This window comes from Mustela putorius, unplaced genomic scaffold (assembly GCF_011764305.1).
Source record: "Mustela putorius furo isolate JIRA1106 unplaced genomic scaffold, ASM1176430v1.1 tig00000551_pilon_pilon_pilon, whole genome shotgun sequence".
NCBI lineage: Eukaryota > Metazoa > Chordata > Mammalia > Carnivora > Mustelidae > Mustela > Mustela putorius.
Window position 1 is genome coordinate 350,458 of NW_025421412.1, and position 17,871 is coordinate 368,328.

The 17,871-nt window shown below is 60.8% G+C and overlaps 1 protein-coding gene across 5 annotated transcripts in view; it reads left to right on the forward strand.

Annotated features, from left to right (window-relative positions):
• Nucleotides 1–17,843, forward strand: part of RASA3 (RAS p21 protein activator 3) — a 114,557-nt gene extending 96,714 nt beyond the window's left edge. For 3 of the 5 annotated variants that reach the window (XM_045081238.1, XM_013053008.2, XM_013053010.2), the window contains 11 exons: nt 126–249; nt 1,278–1,384; nt 2,020–2,097; nt 3,871–3,948; nt 4,987–5,060; nt 5,977–6,083; nt 6,572–6,654; nt 9,813–10,021; nt 11,621–11,724; nt 15,771–15,954; nt 16,443–17,843. In XM_045081238.1, coding sequence (XP_044937173.1) covers nt 126–249; nt 1,278–1,384; nt 2,020–2,097; nt 3,871–3,948; nt 4,987–5,060; nt 5,977–6,083; nt 6,572–6,654; nt 9,813–10,021; nt 11,621–11,724; nt 15,771–15,954; nt 16,443–16,518 — 1,224 coding nt within the window. In that variant the 3' untranslated portion in view covers nt 16,519–17,843. Of the gene's footprint in view, nt 1–125; nt 250–1,277; nt 1,385–2,019; nt 2,098–3,870; nt 3,949–4,986; nt 5,061–5,976; nt 6,084–6,571; nt 6,655–6,747; nt 6,939–9,812; nt 10,022–11,620; nt 11,725–15,770; nt 15,955–16,442 lie in introns of those variants that run through there. The other 2 variants (XM_045081236.1, XM_045081237.1) reach the window with 2 other exon arrangements.
• The last annotated feature ends 28 nt before the right edge of the window (nt 17,844–17,871 follow it).

The window sequence follows — 17,871 nt, forward strand, 5'->3', positions numbered from 1 at the left end:
TGTGTCTGTGGCCGCCACGGCTCTCCACGGCTGCTCCCTCCCTGGTGTGCTCGACTGCCGTGGGGGCCAGCAGAGCGGCCTGGGCCACAGGGCCCTCGGGGTGACCGGGCTGCACCCCGTTGCAGGAGAACCTGCGGCAGTACGTGGACCGTATCTTCAGCGTCATCACCAAGTCGGGGGTGAGCTGCCCCACTGTCATGTGTGACATTTTCTTCTCTCTTCGAGAGGCGGCTGCCAAGCGCTTCCAGGGTGAGTCTTTGGTGTGGAAAACATCCACAGCTCCTTATGGGGAGGTCCCTTTCCCCGCCGCCAGGCTCCTCAAAGCCAAGAAAGGACATCGCGGAGTCATGTAGACGTGGTTCCAGCTGTGGCCGCGGGGTCGGTGCCCGTGCACACACAGCATTCCTCTGCCGCCCAGCCGGGCTCCAGGTCCTGCCTGCCATGGTGCTCAGGTGGGAAGGCCGGCTGGCCAGATGTTGTCACAGTGGTTAGTTTAGGACGCAGCGGTAACTTCTGTGCATTTGGGCCCGTCCAGTCGGAGAAGCTGCCCTCCTGGCTCTTCGCAGTTCTGGCTGGAAGGTCAAGGCAGCACTCAGCACCCCACGTTGTGCATGTCTGTCTTCTGCATCTTCAAGAGAGACAGGATGACCCCTTTGTGGGCGTGGGACAGGAGGGGTCCCGGGGATGAATCGCCTTTTCAGTCGTGCCCGTTGGTTGGGGATTCATCTTGTGCAGACGTGCCCACGGGTGGAACAAAGGTGGCCTTGGGCGGCAGGTGTTAGGTTGACTGAAGCCTGGGGTCCAGCCTGAGGAGGGGGCAGTGCGGTGTCTGGGTCCCCATGCCATCCAGCAGGCCCCAACCATGGCCCTGCCGCACCCTTTCCTGAGGAGTCCGTGGGTCAGCCCAGATGTGTCCTGCTGCCTCCAGGAACTGCAGAGTCCCCTGAGCAGTCCCTGGACCCTGCCGGGGGCCCCCTCCTGCCCGCCGGTGGGGACGCCTCTCAGCTTGTCTCACCATGGAGGCTGGGCCTCACATCCGGCTCTGCGGACAGGCCCTGCTGCCTTCAAACTCATGGGCTTCAAGCTCGGGGCACGCCGGCCCTCAAACTCTCGGGGTCGCTCGGGGTCGGCGAGCCAGGGCCTGCCTGTCAGAGCCCTGTCCCCGGGAGGCGCTGAGCTATCCGTGGTGCCCAAGGGGAGAACAAGCCAGCAGGTGCGCTGGCTCGGGCCAGGCCCGGGACTCCACGCCCTCACCGGACGTCCTGTCCTGGCCGCAGACGACCTGGACGTGAGGTACACGGCTGTGAGCAGCTTCATCTTCCTGAGGTTCTTCGCACCCGCCATCCTGTCCCCCAACCTCTTCCAGCTCACGCCTCACCACACGGTAAGTGCGCATCTGCCCCGTGGATGGGCCACCCACCCTCCTGGTGGCACCCTTGCTGGGGGGGGCGAGGGGGCTGTGAACTCCTTTATCCACAAGAAGGGGGGCACCTTGGCCAAGCTGCGTCTGTTGAACACGGTTGGCCGCCATGACCAGGAACCCTCACCCCCAGCTTTAGGAGAGCGAGCACTGACGGGCTGCCGTGCATTCAGCCACATGCCATCAACTCATGCGGCCCAAGCCCCTCAGGTCAGGCTCCGAGTGACGCACCAGCAGAGCGTGCCTGGCAGTGACTGACCTCGGCAGGAAGCCGGGGGCCCAGGGACTCAAGGGGTCCATTCCCGGCTTTGTTTCAGATGAACCCTCCAGGCCAGGGGACGGGCCAGGGAGCCCTGCCATGGGCGCCCAGGGCAGGGCGGGGAGGCTGCTCCTTTAAAGGTGCCCTCGTGCCTGCCGTCGGCAGCTGCTCCTCACCCTGCCCTGCGCGCTGGCCGACCTCCCATTGCTCGCCGGCAGCATGAGGGGGCTGGGGGCTTTTGCGTGCTGTCACCATGTTGTCGGCCGTGCAATTCTGGGTTCAATCACAACGTTTCTGTGGAACCGAAACGAGACTTGCCTTTCTCCTTCCCCTTTGACAGGACCCACAGACGTCGAGGACGCTGACGCTCATCTCCAAGACTATTCAGACTCTTGGCAGCTTGTCCAAGTCGAAATCCGTAAGTCGCATACTTTAATCATGTCTGCTTGTCCCAGGAGAGAGTGAGGGCTCAACGCAGGGACAGGGTAAGAAGCAATAAAACCCACACGGCCCACCACCCGCCGTCTGAGCAGAGAGCACGTTCCAGCGGCTTGCAGGCTCCTCTCTGCCTTCCTGAGCCGTGAAACATTGCGTTTTGAGACTGTTTTGTCTGGGGGCACATTACTCTTAGAGACCGGGCTTGCTTTCTGAGCCTGTACTCTGCTCAGGTCCGGAGTGTGGGGATGACCGCGTACAACAAATCTTCACAAGCCAGCACCGTGTGGGATGATGTCTCTTAACAAGCAGTAAAGACACAACATCCCCCAGACCCCGCTATGCTGCAGGCAAGGCTGGGGGAAAGAGTTCAAATCCCGAGTCTTCCCTGGAGAGAAGGGGTAGAGAGGACATCGGCCCTGCCAAAAGTCAAAGTCCCTGCTGGTAGGGAACGCCAGGGTCTTGCTGGGCAAGAGGGTGACTGGGGGTACCACGGAGTCACCCCTTTCAGGGCCCAGCAGTCCCCTGGGCAGATCAGAGCTCCTGTATTTGGACCAACGCACCCAGCAGGGCAGGGCCCTCGGCCGCAGGGCTCCTCGGCGGCATGGGGAGGGGGCTGTGCTCCCCTCACAACTCACTTCATTTTTCTCATGAACAAGTGGGTTTGAAACCCCGTCAGACCAACCTACGGCAGAGGGAGTCACAGGAGCACGTGGTGCGTTACCGGCTCCCAAGTGGGGGTTCAGGGGCTGCGGGGGCGTCAGCTGTGAGCCTCTGAGGTCGTCTATGCTTGGGGCAGATTTGCTGCCTGGGGCGGGCCAGGGGCTCCTCTGGGGCCCGCCTGCCGCACACCACGTCCTGCCTGGGTCCCGAGGGTCTGTCCTGGGCCTCACACCCCCCAGAACGCGAGTCATGACATGCAGGTTTGAGGACATTGGGGACTGTGTGTAGCGATGTCCACAGGCGGACAGCTGGGCACGTGCCCTAGGGACTGAAGGCCAAGGCCGGCTGCACAGGGATGAGGTCAGTGGGGTGGTGTGAGGCCTCCCCTGTGCCTGGACCTGCAGGAGCCCCCAGCCCAGCTCAGCCCTCCCCTTCTGTTGTCTGGGGGGTCCCATCGTTGCCGACAAGCAGCCCCCGTGTGGGAGACGCTGGGCTGCGTGTAGGTTGCAGCAGAGCCAAGCGCGTGTGGCGTCCCGCAGCAAGCGGCCACTCCGCAGTCCGTCGGCCGGAGCCTGGATGAACAGGTCCAGGCTGACTGTGAGTTCTGCACGGACGCACCTCTGTGCGTCTGGAAACTGCAGAGCGACCTTCCGCGACACGGTGTTCGCTGTAAGCACAGCGTGGGGAGGGCTGCCCCCCGGGTGTCCCTGAGGGGTGCTCTGACGTCCACCTGTCAGGGCCCTCGCCAGCCCCCTGGTCCCAGGAGAGGCTCCCGTGCGGCAGCCTCATCGTGACCCATGTCAGCAACAGAGACCTGGAACCCAGATGTCAGCCTCCATGCTCGCTGAGGGACCCTGACCTGTTGTCAGCGTTCGGACCCTGGCTTCCGGGGTTGCGTCTGCGTGGCAGTGCCTGCTTTCGTGGCTTCCATGGGCAGTGCCCGGGCTGAGCCTGGGGCCATAGTCACACTGGCACCCCCACTTGCTGAGAGACTGCCACCGGAGCCGGTCATGATGCATGCCTCCAGGTTGTTCCCCATGGAGCATGTGCCCGAGACCCGCAGGCCTTTGCTCAGTGACCTGTCTCATTTTAGGCGAGTTTCAAGGAATCCTACATGGCTGCATTTTATGAATTCTTCAACGAGCAGAAATATGCTGATGCAGTAAAAAATGTGAGTGCGGATATCAGTTAACACGGACGGACTGCCTCCTGTCCTGACACGCTACAGTAGTTCCAGAAAATGGAGTTGAAATTCGCAGAACGTAGAGCCGGCCATTACCCACTGTTCAGAGTTCAGAGCACCATTCCCTGCGTAGTCCACAACCACCCCCCGTCCCCGAACTCTGCACCCCAAACCCCCCACGACCTCAGGACTCTCTGCACCCCAGACCCTGTGAACCCGTTGCACTTCCTCCTGTTCTGACCACCCCCTGTGGTCCCCAGACTCCCTACACCCTGGGGACGGTGGACCCCTTCCAGACTCTCCTCTTCAGAACCGTCACGAGTTTTCCCTCAGTGCTGGGCGCTGTACTTCTCTCAAAGACCGCCCTGTGTTTCTTATAAATCCCTTTCCTCACCCTTCTGGCCATCTACTCCTGGGGCCCCCACAGATGCCCAAGTCATGGAGCCAGGGCACCCGGAATCAGGGACATGGCTCATGGAGAGAATCTTTTCTGGATCCTAAAGCTTTGCTTTTTCTGTTGCGTTTAGAAACACTCACACCTACTGGCCTCTCGGGGATCATAAAAACCAGGATCCAGAAGGGGAGAAGGGAGAGGAGCTGGGGCGCACGAGGTTGGGGGAGGGAGTCCAGGCAGGTCGTGGCAGTCACACTGGGGGGGCGTCCTGGGAGGAGAGCCCTGCTGCTTCTCCTTCCTGCAGAGATGCCTGCTTGGGTCACCTGTTGATGTGCCGGTGGGCCTCCCAGGGTCACCGGAAGCCTGGCAGCCAGGCAGAGCGGTGCCTGGGGAGCAGGGGGCCTCCTCGGCAGGTGGGGGGGTCTGCATGGAGGCTGGGCTCAGGGTTGGGCGATTCCCTCCTGGCCACAGTAGGGACACGCTTAGGACCCCCTGACTCTTGCAGAAGGACCCAGATGTCTCTCTCTCCTGGCATCAGGAAGAGACGTAGCGTTCTGCTGTTTGTGTGTGAGAAGGAACATAGCCAAGCGTGCCGTCTCCCCCTTAATTGTCTGCTGTCTTTCCCACCTTAGTTTTTAGATCTGATCTCATCTTCTGGGAGAAGAGATCCCAAGAGCGTAGAGCAGCCCATCCTGCTTAAAGAAGGGTAAGGCCCGTGTCTGCTGCTGGGCCAGTGGGAGCGAGACACGGGGGCGGCACTCCTGGCCGTCTCTGCCATGAACTGGGGCATCTGTGCCCACGTGGCTGGTGACCTCCCAACACAGAGGCAGCCAGACCCTTCAGGGGCTGTCCTGGCCTGGGACATCCATGGCCTTGGCCCACATCTCTGATCCAGTAAGACTGCTCACGGGGCGAGTCTGAGACGTGGTGTTGTCTCGCCTGCTCTGTGCCTCTGCCCTGCGGGTTGTGCGAGTGGAGAAACACCTATCCATGGGAGAGAGGGGAATGAGAAGCTGACCCAGCCTTGCATGTGGGCTGGCTCACACCTGAGTTCAAGACCCTGTTCCACGCCACCAGGCCCCCCACTCCTGAAACATCTCCGGCTCCCATTACTCTGTTTTCTGGAGCACCTCTGGCCCGGGTCCGCAGGCCTGCCCACCTTCATACAGGCGTCCCTTGTTGGTATTCCCAGTGTGGGAGATGGGGAGGGGGCAGCTGCTTTGTTGGAGGTCTGATGAACCTGCTGTCCTTGCCGACTTGTGACTTAAAGTTAAACTTTTCCGGGGTGCCCGGGTGGCTCAGTAGGTTAAGCCTCTGCCTCTGGCTCAGGTTGTGATCTCAGGGTCCTGGGATTGAGCCCCACATCAGACTCTCTGCTCAGCGGGGAGCCTGTTTCCCCACCGCACGCCCCTGCCTGCCTCTCTGCCTGCTTGTGACCTCTGTCCATCAGATAAATAAATAAAACCTTTTTTTTAAAAAAAGTTAAACTTTGCAAAAGTAGAGACCTTTGCCTTTTGGTGTTTTACCCTATCACTTGGAAATACAGTGAGATGTGGTGTGGGAAGCTGCTGGCTGTATCCCAAGCCCCAACACTCACCCACAGACGTGCCCTGTTCACACAGGTTCATGATCAAGAGGGCACAGGGGCGAAAACGCTTTGGGATGAAGAATTTTAAGAAAAGATGGTTCCGCCTGACCAACCATGAGTTTACCTACCAGAGAAGCAAAGGTAACAAGAGAAACTGGGTTTTTACTGGAGTCCCATAGTTTATTCTGAGGGGCCAGAGCCTGGACTGGGGGGGCCCTGATGGGTTTGTGCCTGCTTTCCTGGATGAAACGAAGCGCGTAGAGTACGTGTCCCGGGGCGTGAGCAGTGTCTGGTCACAGGAGTGCGTGGGAGACGTCCGCCTGCGAGGTGGCCTGGGTGGGGGTGGGGAACAGGTGGGCCTGTGCCCATGGGCTCCCGGCGTGGGAGTCGGGGTCCTGCGTGGGCCGTGTCCTCTGGGTCTGAGGGGGCATAGGTCTCGGCGACACGGCACTGGGAAGTAAAATGTGGGGACAGGGCTCCTCGAGAAGGCACGTGGCCGGAAGATCGGGGTTCCCGGGAGGCAGCACCAGGTCCTGCTGCGTGAGGCCCGCTGTTCTGCGGTGTCCCCCGCAACCCCTTAAGGCGGGGAGCCTCTCGCCTGCCTTGTCATGAACCCCTTTCTGTGGCAGGAGACCAGCCTCTGTGCAGCATTCCCATCGAGAACATTCTGGCCGTGGAGAGACTGGAGGAGGAGTCCTTCAAGATGAAGAACGTGAGTGCGGCTCCGCCTCGGGGCTCTTGGGGGTTTCTCCCTCCTGCGCTCGTTGCCCTGCCAGCACCCACTGCCGCTGCTCTCCTCCTGCAGCCCCATCGCCGGGGTCCTTGCAAGCTGGCCGGAGGCAAAGAACCTGCTGGAAAGTGCTTTCCTGGCAACTCCAGAGGCCGGAGGGCCAGCTCCGGGACCGGAGGGTTTCTTTGAAACAAATTTTGATCTGGTTTGAACTTACAGGGAAGTGGCGAGAATACAGCAGGACCCTCGTGTCCCCGAACCCAGAATTGCATGTGGTTTGTCTTTGTCTGTTTGCTGAGCCACGTAAACACTCAAGTGTGCTCCCTGCAAACAAGGACGTTCTGGTGTGGAGGCAGACCCCCAGGTCCAGAGGCAGGACCCCAACACTGGTGCAGTGTCACCTCTGACCGCTGCCTGTGTAGGGACTCTCCCAGCTGCGATCCTGGCCGTCTTTGTAGCTGCTGTGTGTCCCCAGCCACGCCCCACATGGTGCATTCTCCATCCTTTTCTGGACATGGAACATTCCTCAGCCTTTCTCGGTGTTCTTGAAGCACAGAGGCCAGGTGTTGTGGGTGTCCCTCAGCTTGGGTGGCAGGTTCAGGTGCCCTCTTCTGCCTGGAATCCCGTGGAGATGACCGCATCCCCTGGGTGTGTCTTCTCGGGATGGCTTATGGTGACCGTGGGACACACGCTGAGCTATGTCCACCTCTGGCTCCTGGCCTGCCTCGTCCGGTCAGTACTTCTGGGCTCTGCCATGGAAAGCTCCGTCCCACGGAGGTTCTTCTCTTGTCTGTCAGGGCCACATCTTCTTCAGGGCTGGCGTCCCTCGCCATCAAGTGGGTATAGGACATGACAGCGTTCTTGCCCGCATTGTCAAAACACCCGTCACCGGCACACACGGGCGAGCGCAGGTGGGGTTTCCAAGGGAGACACCAGTGACCTCACCAGGTCTGATTTGGGGCGAGGCTCGGATGGGGAGGCTTCCTGTGTGTCCCCACGGAGGGTCCTACGGGGGAGCCCGCACATCAGGTCTGCTTACTGTTTGATGCTTTTCAGAAGCACAGACCTCCAGGGACCGTCTGTGCAGCGCAGGCAAAAGCACGTGCAGGCCTCCTTGTCCCCGCACACCTTGGAGCTTAGTCGGGGAGGAAATGCCCTGCCCCCTGCTGTGGCCGCCGTGGCTGCCATGGCCTGGGAGGGGGTTACAACTCCGGCTCAGTCTCCAGAGACACAAATGGGCTCCCGGACGTGGAAGGAGCTCGCGCGTCTCCTGTGGGGCAGGAGCTCAGACCCACCCCTGCATCCGAAGGCCTGTGCGCGTGGTCCATCTGCTGTGGCCCCAGGCCCAGCCCCCCTTCCCCGTGTCACTGGTCATTTGCTTCACTGGTTGTATCTTCCCGAGTGTTGCCAACCGCCCCCAACACCCCACGGGCTTCAGGGAGCTCAGATGTTGGAGCAGCCCTGTGTTTCCTAAGAACCTTCCTCAGACGCTGGGAACCATCCACAGTGGCCACCGCTCTAGGAGGACAGTCCTTGCACAGCGTCTCACCCCGCAGGCTCCCCTATATATGCCAGGTGTAGGGTTTAGAGGAAGGTCCCCGAGTCGGGTCTGCCTCGCAGGAGCTGACAAGGGCTCTGTCTTCCACCTCCTGTGTCAGTGTGTCTCTGCACAGCTCAGCTGTCTAGTACCCAGTAGGTGCGTATGCCACGCTGTGTGGTGGGGGACACAGCGAGTCGGCTTCAGCTGTGACGGGGCCGCTTCTGGCCCAGGGGCGCTGAGGAGGAAGACCGATGAGCTCCCGTCTCTGTCTGGGTCAAAGATGAACATCGGTGGCCCGTGTGGGTGGCCCCTGCTGGGTAGATGGGAAGGCTGCCCCTGGCTGGACGGCCCAGCTCACACAAGGCAGTTCCCACTCAGCCTGTACTGTGCCTTCACCTGGACTACTGGAGGGGGTTTCTGGGGCAGGCAGATGGCCCCATGGCAGACGGTGTTTTCCCCGGGCCCGAGGGATGTTCGCATGTTGTGCCTGCCCAGGAGGAATGCCATCTCCTGTGTGGAGGCTGTAGCGTGGGTTGTCTGTTCCCAGGCCTGGGATTCAGCCCTCTCTAGGATGGGGGCCTGGGGCACCCAGCCCTCCCTGGGCTCTGGGCCTGTGCACCTGCTATGCCCATTCCAGGACCTCCACTGCCCCAGGACTCCCACACCTCTCATCCCCGCTGCCCCACGACCTCTGTACCTATTGGTGCTTCTGGCTGGGACTCTTCATCTTCTGCTTTTCCCACTCAGCTTACCGATGTTTTAATCATCTTTCTGACTTCAGCTGGATCATTGACTTAAAAGGTTCTTGCCTGACTCTTCCTCCAACATACACAGACCTTACATTTTGTGTTGGTTCTTATCCTTCTTGCTGGCTGGAAGTTCATGGTGAGAGAAACTCTGTTTGGGTCATACTCTGTCCCCAGAACCTAGGGCAGTGCCTGGTATTCACGATGGTTGTTGAATGAACAACGAGAGAGAAGGCGGAGGCTGAGAAGCCTCTGAGCAAGTCACACTAACCTGGAAGGAGGAGGAAGAGCCTCCTGGTGAGATGAGGTGGGTGGGGATTTTCTGATGGACACAACAGCACATACAAAGGTCCTGAGGTCAGTGTGGGATGAGGACAAGAGCGTGGGCACGATAAGCTCTGATGTACCTTGCACAGAAGACCGCCCCAGCTTAAAAAAACCAGGAGACTCGAAGAAACATTTGTGTCCTGACCACGGTGACCACAGGAGGGGATGAACAGTGCTACTCCTTTGCTTTTGGAATAGAGCTCCCTGAGACCCCAGCACACAGAGTGCCTTGGCCAGGCTGACCAGGGGTGACCCTGCTAAGTTGTGTTAGTCCCAAGTCCCCTAGGGGGAAGGAGATTGCTCTCTCAGTTTCAGGAACAGCAGAAAGGCTTTGTGTGCTCCACAACCCCCCAGGCCTGTCCACACCCTCCCTCTGCGGCCCCGGGGCCTGTCCACACCCTCCTTCTGCGGCCCCCGGGCCTGTCCGGTCCCTCGCAGGCCTGGCCACACCCACACTGAGGACCCTCGTGGCCCAGGCAGGACACCTTGCCCGGCGGTCTTTCTGACCCTGACTGCGGTCTCCCCAGATGTTTCAGGTGATCCAGCCGGAGCGAGCGCTGTATATCCAGGCCAACAACTGTGTGGAGGCCAAGGCCTGGATCGACATCCTCACCAAAGTCAGCCAGAGCAACCAGAAGCGCCTCGCCGTCTACCACCCGTCCGCCTACCTCAACGGCCACTGGCTGTGCTGTAGGGCCTCCTCGGACACGGCGCCGGGCTGCTCCCCCTGCACCGGGTAGGTCTGTGCCTCCCTCTCCCCCGAGGCCCTCCCAGCCAATGCAGGCAGAGAGGGGACCCCACAGGACCAGCCAAGGGGACGGAAATCAGCCCTGAGCTGACAGGGAGAGCAGAGTGTATTGGATGTGGATGATGGGGTGGGGGAGACGGGGACAGAGCAGCCAAGAAACACAGAAGAGAAAACAGTGGGCGTCTCCTCGTTGCGTGGGGTCTGGGTTTTTCATGGGGATTGTGGTCTGGGGCATGTGTCCCCTTAGGTGTCCAGGAACTGGTCCGCACAAAGACGGGGTCCAGAAGTCCTTCGTAAATTACTCATTCCCTCGAGCTGGGGGTCTTGGCCTCAAGGTGTTTGGAGTGAGGGGTCTTAGCATTTCTGACAACCTGCCTGCTCACTCCTCTTTTCTGTTGTGCTGGACGACTCCAAAGACACCCTCGCCCGTTTGTCCGTTACAAGGATGACATAGGCTACGTGCATTTCAAGCATGTGTGGAGTGGGGCGTGGGTGCAGGCCTAGCAAGAACAGAAGCTGGAAAAGAAGCAAAAAATAAAAAACATTTTTTGTTCTTTTTTTTCTTGGGGTCCCTTCAGTCCTTGTCTCACATCCACCCCGTGTGGCCAAGCACAGTTGTCCAGTTTGTGCACTGTACAGAGAAGTTTGGCCAAGGGGCCGCACTGGGGCTTGGCGAGCTGCACACGCACAGCTGCGTCTCCTAGGCTGTGCTCGCAATTCTTGAGGTGCCCCCATGCCAGAAAGCCTGGGCTCACCCTTGCAAAGGCCCTGTAGACTGGCAGGGGCCGTGAGCCATCATGGGTGCTCTGTCTCCCAGGGGACCTAGTGGTCCTTCGGGGCGGACAGCAGTGGGGAGGGTGCTCCGTGCTGAGGAGGACTCCCAGGAGCGGGGGCTGTCGTGTTTCTTCCAGAAGAGCCCGGAGGCCTTCCACCGTCCTGCTCACGCCCCTTTAGTGTCCACAGCTGCCATCTGACACCCTCTCCCGCCCCTTCCTGCCCCACTGTGAGCTGGGCCTCCTGGGGGTCATGAGAGAATCACTCGGCCCCTTCTGAAAGCAGGCCTGGATGCGTTGAGGTTGCCCCGGGGACCTGTGAGGACCCTGACCAATGCCATCTGGTGCAGGGGTGAGAGATCCCCCAAAGCTCACGGGGTGGGAGCGGAAGGTCCGGCTTCGAGGCTGGAAAGGCTCCACCAGGAGAGCTGAGTGTTGTGTGCGGGGGCTGGGACGCAGCCACAGCCTTGGGCCGGAGCCGCCGCAGCCTGCGGGAAGAGCCGGCACCTGGCCATCCTCACCCGGGGCGGCCCAGCAGGTCCCACGGCCCACGTGCGCCAGGGCAGCTCTTTCTGTTCCAGGTCCTTTCTTGTCACAGCAGAACGAGCGTGGCCTGTCGGCTGCTGTCTCAGCGGGTCCGTAGGCCTCCCGTCCTCCGAGCGTGGACAGGCCACCCTCAGGGCTTGTGAGCTGGGCCCCGGCCCCGTCAGGGATAAGTTCGCTGCGTAAGATCACTCTGACCCAGTGGGCTTCCAAAAAAGGGAATGACTGACATCATCGTTCTCTCTGTTGTGGCGTGGCGGTGCTCGGGCAGCGGCCTCCCGGCAAACATCCAGCTGGACATCGATGGGGACCGCGAGACAGAGCGCATCTACTCCCTCTTCCACTCGTATATGAGCAAACTAGAGAAGATGCAAGGTAGGCCCGGCAGCCGGCGCGCCATCTCGGCAGGTGGCAGGTGGCCGCGGAGACGCCTGCCGGGGCCACGGGGGCACCTGGAGCTTCCCGTAGAGACCCCCGGCCCTCGGAGCCCCCATGGTCTGTGCGCGTTCCCACGCGTGGGCTGAAGGGGGAGCACGTCCCGCAGGCCAGCAGATGTGGGGCATGGACTGTAGGAACAGATTCTCTGCATAATCTTACGGGGGAATTTAGCCACGACCTCTGAGCCACCAAGTTCTTGAGAAGATCTTGTGTTTAATAACCTCCCACAGCCCAGACCGCGGATTCGTTCTTCTGCCTGCCGGGGGGGCGGAGGGGGCACCTGGGTGTGTGGACGCGTGTGCGCACGTGGGACCATGTTCCCGGCCAGAAGCGGCCGGCGTGATGTGTGCCTCCGTTGGCCACCCTCTCCTTTGTGTTCTGCGGGCGGCAGGTGACGTGGGAGTGATGGGGTTGAGATTCAGGAGAGGCGGTCGGGACGCGGAGGAGGTCCAGAAGCCCCCCCCGAATGCGAAAGGAAGCTGAGTGGGCCTGGAATACACCGTCCTGTTCTTTCTCCTGATCTAACCCAGCAGGCTCGGGGTGGGCCTCAGCCCGGGCGGACTCCAGTCCTGCCCTGCAAGCATTCCGCCGTGAGCTGTCAGGAGCTCAGCCGCACCTGCCCTCGGGTCCCTTCCCGCAGCCTCGGGGGCCGCTTCTGGGTGCACACCCAGGCTCCAGGCCCATGCACTTGCCCACATGGTGCACATGCACGAGCATATGCTCCTGTGCAGACCCGCACGCACCGTGCGCATGCGCACACCCACTCCGCCCCGGGGGGTCCTCCCCCAGCAAGTGTGCACACCCGGCACTTGGCTGGTTTCCTCGGGAGGCCGCATGGGAGTGGTCCTGGGGCTACAGCCGGCCTCAAGGTGGCAGCCCCTCCCCAGCGCACTGAGAGGGGTGACCAGAACAGAGGATGGTCAGGAGACTTAGGGTGAAGCCACCCTGTGAGGTCCAGATTCATGAAGGAGGCTGACTGAGCCTTGCGTGGTCAGCCACTTTCCAGCGGCCTCTCTCTACACACGGTCTCCCTCTTGCTTCCAGCCTGGGGTCACCCCCCCACCAGAGGCCCCCATGACTCTGTCTCTCAGAGCCACTCTCTTCCCCCTTCGTCTGGCTGATACCTGTTTGTCTTGTGAGTGTCCTTCTCTGGGGAGCTTTTTCTAACCCTGGGTGTATCTCTGTCATTGCCATGATGACCATCTCTGATCTGTTCACGTTGGGTGGGCTTGACCCTTTGAGAGCAGAAGCAGGTCGTTTGCCTCAGTGCCTGACTTGGAGGAGGATCGAATACCGTGTTCTGGATGACAGATGCGTGGGCAGCGGACGGCAGAGGCGTAGATGAGGGGTGACAGATGGATGGTGGACGGAGAGATGGTCGTGGTGGTGGGGGACAGGGGATGACAGATGGACGGAGGGCGGACGAGCGAGCCTCCCTCCCAGGGTGGGAATCATCTGGGTGAGCGCCGGTTCTGTCATCAGGACTGGATCTTACAGGGCCCCTCACTTGGCCTCCGCAGCGCTGACTGTCTTCAGGCCTCTGCCTGGAGTCTCGGTGCTTCTCTGAGGCTGAGAGCTTGTCCTCGGAGCATCTGGTGGTCTTGATACTCCTGCAGCTGTGCTCTTGAGCGCCGAAACCACGGGGCTTGTTTCCCCCGAGGTTGATCCTTTCCTTTTGGCGCTTGGAGGTGGCTGTGCTCGGGCTGCGTGTGCGAGAGGGGAGACTGGGTCCCCTCCACCGCCCGCATGTGGCCTGGACTCACCTGGCCCACCCTGGCTCTTCCCCCGCCCCCGCCCCCTGAAGTCTGCTGACAGTGGAACCCGGGACTTGAGGCAGGGAAGGGTTAGCCTTGGTGCGGACGGGGGCCACGGGGCTGAGAGTAATGCAGGGGTGCCTTTCCAGGTGGCAGCAGGGTCCCCGCTCTGTGATGAGCCCTGGGATCACAACTTGCTTTCCCTCTGCAGAACAGGCACGAGTGCCCACTTATGAGGGCACTGGGAAGGTTAGAGGACTCCCACGGAGCACCAAGCCGTGTCTCCCACACAACCGTGGACCCACGGTCTGGCCTCGGGCCTCTTCCCCAGCCTGCGCCTCTCAGGTGCCTCCCAGCACTCACCCGCTCTGGCCACGCCCCTCAGCATCCCACGTGGGATGAGTCTGCGAGTCCCAGGCCTCAATCCAGAGACAGCTTTGGCCTCTGCCGTGAGACTACCGGGTAGCTCGTCATGTCCTCTTCCGTGACACGGGCTAACCGCCTGGGTTGGCCCAGGACCCAGCCACACAGCCCCCGTGAGGCAGGCTGCCCAGCTGCGTATCCGAGCCACCTCCCCGCACCTCCCCGTCCCCTGCTCGGGGTCCACAGGCCTCCGCAGGCCTCTGCATCTGTCCCTTCTCCGCCAGTGCCGTGCTCCACCAGCACCATGAGTCTTCGTGTCTGGTCGCTGTTGGCGAGGGTCACAGACATGTGCTTGTTCCGGGGTCATGCCTCTTGACCTGTCCGCACTGGCTGTGACAGCACAGCTCACTGGTCCTGCCAGGCCCCCGGGCAGGAGTCTCTCGGGGACACTGGTGCCCCCGCTTCCCAGAAGGGTTCATCGAGGCTCAGACACAAGTAACCTGCTCCGGGCCCAGTAGCTCCCATAAGTGGGGACTTTGGGGAGGGGTCCAGGCAGTCTGGCTCCCGAGACCCTGACCCTGCGTGTGATGTGGAGAGGGGGAGGCTGAACTCGGACCCGCTACGCACGGGGCTCCTCCCTCCTCCCTCCTCCTCTGTCTGTTCATCCCGCACATCTATGTCGCTTGTCTTTCTTGCGTCAGATTCTCTGTTTCTGAATCTTTAACTGAATCTTCTTGGTCTTCCTTTGTGCAGACTTGTGAGTTTTTAGTCAGAATTCGAGTTCTCCTGGGTTGGAGATAAAGACAGGGGTTTGGACACTAGAACTTCTGTGGTAATGAAACAGCAGGGCAGGTGGGATGAGGGGCTCCCTAGGTCGGGCTCACCTCAGCCCAGTGCTACCCAAATGGCGTGTCTTCCCACACAGACCCCCCGCGACCCTGGAGTGGAGTGTCAAGCTCAGGGGTTTGAGGACAGGTCAGGAGGAGAGTCCAGCTCAGGGGTTTGGGGACAGGTCGGGGGAGGGTCCAGCTCAGGTGTTTTGGGGACAGGTCAGGGGGAGGGTCCAGCTCAGGGGTTTGGGGACAGGTCGGGGGAAGGTCCAGCTCAGGGGTTTGGGGAAAGGTCAGGGGGAAGGTCCAGCTCAGGTGTTTGGGGACAGGTCAGGGGGAGGGTCCAGCTCAGGTGTTTGGGGACAGGTCAGGGGGAGGGTCCAGCTCAGGGGTTTGGGGACAGGTCAGGGGGAGGGTCCAGCTCAGGGGTTTGGGGACTAGTGGGTAGATCTGATCCCAGCCTAGGGGTTTGGGGAACAGCTCCAGTGTCTGGGTGCTTCTCGTGGTTGCCGGAAGGCTACGGCATGGTCTTCAGCAGGAGTGAGGTGGTCCAGTGAGAAAGTCACGTGTCCAGCAGGTGGGGTGACAGTGGTCCTAGGAAGCTGCTCGTGCAGCCCAGCCAAGAGGTAACACCCTTGAGGACAGTGTCCTCATGTCCCCACCACAGGGGGTGCACGTAAACGCCAGGTCAGTGACGCCCTGGCCCCTCTTTCTAAGATGGGGCTTCCCTTGAGGTCATCTCTCCAGACTGACCCTGGGTGACCCTGCAGGCCCTTGAGCCCACCGGCCCTATGTCCAGGAAGCGACATCTGCCAGCTCTAGTCTGGTGAGCAGTAGGTGTGGACAGATGCAGGTGCGCAGGAGACAAACTGGTCAGACGGGGCATCAGACCCTGGCTTCTCCGGCGCTCGGCTTCAGTCCGGCTCTCGGGAATGGCTTCTGCTTCTTCGTGCATTTGCGTGGGAGCGGTCAGCCCTTCCCCGAGGCGGCTGGCCGTGCACGCTGCCCTGACCTCTGACCCCTCTCAACGCCGCAGAGGCCTGTGGCAGCAGATCCGTGTACGACGGGCCCGAGCAGGAGGAGTACTCGACGTTCATCATCGACGACCCCCAGGAGACCTACAAGACACTGAAGCAGGTCATTGCTGGTGTCGGGGCCCTGGAGCAGGAACACGCCCAGTACAGGAGGGACAAGTTCAAGAAGACCAAGTATGGGAGCCAGTGAGTATGGCGTCTGGGTTGTAGGGGAGCCCTTGGCAAAGGTAACGGGGAAGGGACTGCTAGGAGCTTCCTGGGGCAGAGCCCTACCCTAAAGCTGCCCGCACACACCGGTGAGGCTTGGGCAGCCGCCCATCTCCTCAGAGCAGCCTTCCTGTACTCTCCAGCTGTCGGGCAGTGCGCCGTGGGCAGCAGCTCCCTAACTTCCCGCCTCCCGGTCTCTCCTTCCTCCAGAACCACCTCCTGACCCATTGCTTCCAAAATTAGGCTTCAATGGGCCAGAAGCTCCACACCCTTTGCCTCTCTCTAGGCCACAAGTACGCTTCTGTAGGTGACTTCTGCCTAAGTCTTTTCCCTGTTTGTATTTTTCACATTTATTCCGATGAACATGTATCACGTTTAAAGACGGAGCAAAGATACGAAAACGTGCAGAGGGCACTGGCGCTCGGGAGCTCGGCCTCACTTGCTCTGCTCCCGTTTCCCCTTTGCAGGGAGCACCCCATTGGAGACAAGAGCTTCCAGAGCTATATCAGGCAGCAGTCGGAGACCTCCACGCATTCCATTTGAAGCCGAACGTCCTGTCCCAGGACGGGGCCCTGGGCTGTGGGCGGAAAGCCACAGTCTTCGGGCTTGAGGGAACAGAGAAAGGACAATAGAGCATGGGGCCTTCACTTCGCAGCTCACCTGTGACCAGCGCCGGGCTCACTGGTCAGCTGAGACCCTCCCGGAGCTCATCTGTGGTTGCTGGGGCTCCGTCGTCACACTGGTGGCAGGCGACCTGGGCTGGCTCTTCTGGAAGGAGGGACCGGGACCGCCATGCCCGCTGCAGAACTCATGCTTCCTGTCCTGGACCCTTGGGCCTCTGCTGGGTTCTGTGCGGCCTGTGCGGTGGAGCCCCCAGCTCTCTCCTCCCACACGCCCTGCGGGACCAGCACGCTGAGCGCTTCGTGTCTTGTCGCCTGCCGGCGGCCCCGGCCCCGGCCCCGGCTCTCTGCTTCCAGCCCTGCCGTTATTCCTGCTGAAGGTCAGTTTCGCTTCCTCGTGCGTCACCACACGAAGGCCCCCGTGTGCGGATGCCTTGACGACTCGGAGGTACAGGGCCCTTCTGCCGAGAGTGCCGGGGCTTCCCGTCTCTCCTGCAGACGCTGGCGTCCCGCCGCTGCCAACACTGCCAGAGCGGGCAACGCGCCGTACAGAGTGTCCGGCCTGCGCCTTCAAGCAGAATCATCGTTTGCTGTTGGTGGGACTGAGAACAGGGTCCGCCTCAGCTGCCCCTTCTGGGAGTTTGGGGAAGGTTTTTAAAATAGAAATGTGCATTATTTTCAAGCTGTTTTTCTTAATGTTTTTAGAGGACCGTTTCTAACGAGCTGTTTGATGAAGTACCTCAGAGCATCTAGGCCTGTCGCAAAGGGCAGGCACAGGGGCACGAGCCGCTTCTCTGGGAAGCCGGTGGACGGCCCTCCAGAGCGCCCGAGGGGCTGCAGCGTCCTGAGCTGTGCAGATCCCCAGCCCCTGGGAGCAGGGCTTTGCTGTCTCTGTGAGGCCCCTAGAAGCTGCCAGGCAGTGGGGGTGCTTTTCTGTGGGGCTGGAGGGGGCCGACGTGGGGCAGCCGGCCTTTGAGCGTTGGAGAACACTGTTCAGATGCTCGGACCTTGTGCCTGTCTCCGCTTTTATTTGCAAATACTGTCCAGACTCTGACCCATGGCGGATAGGACTTGTCACAAAAATAGCGGAGGAAGATGTTGCAGAAAATACCCTTAGGGATGCACAGCTAGCAGGCCGCACCGGACTACCGTTTTTAACTCGGATTTGTAACTTGAGGTCTCTGTTTATAAGATACTAATGATCTGCAATGTATTTTACTGGCCAATTAAAACAGACGTTTTATTCTTTCTGAGGACGGTTTGATTAACGGCGCAC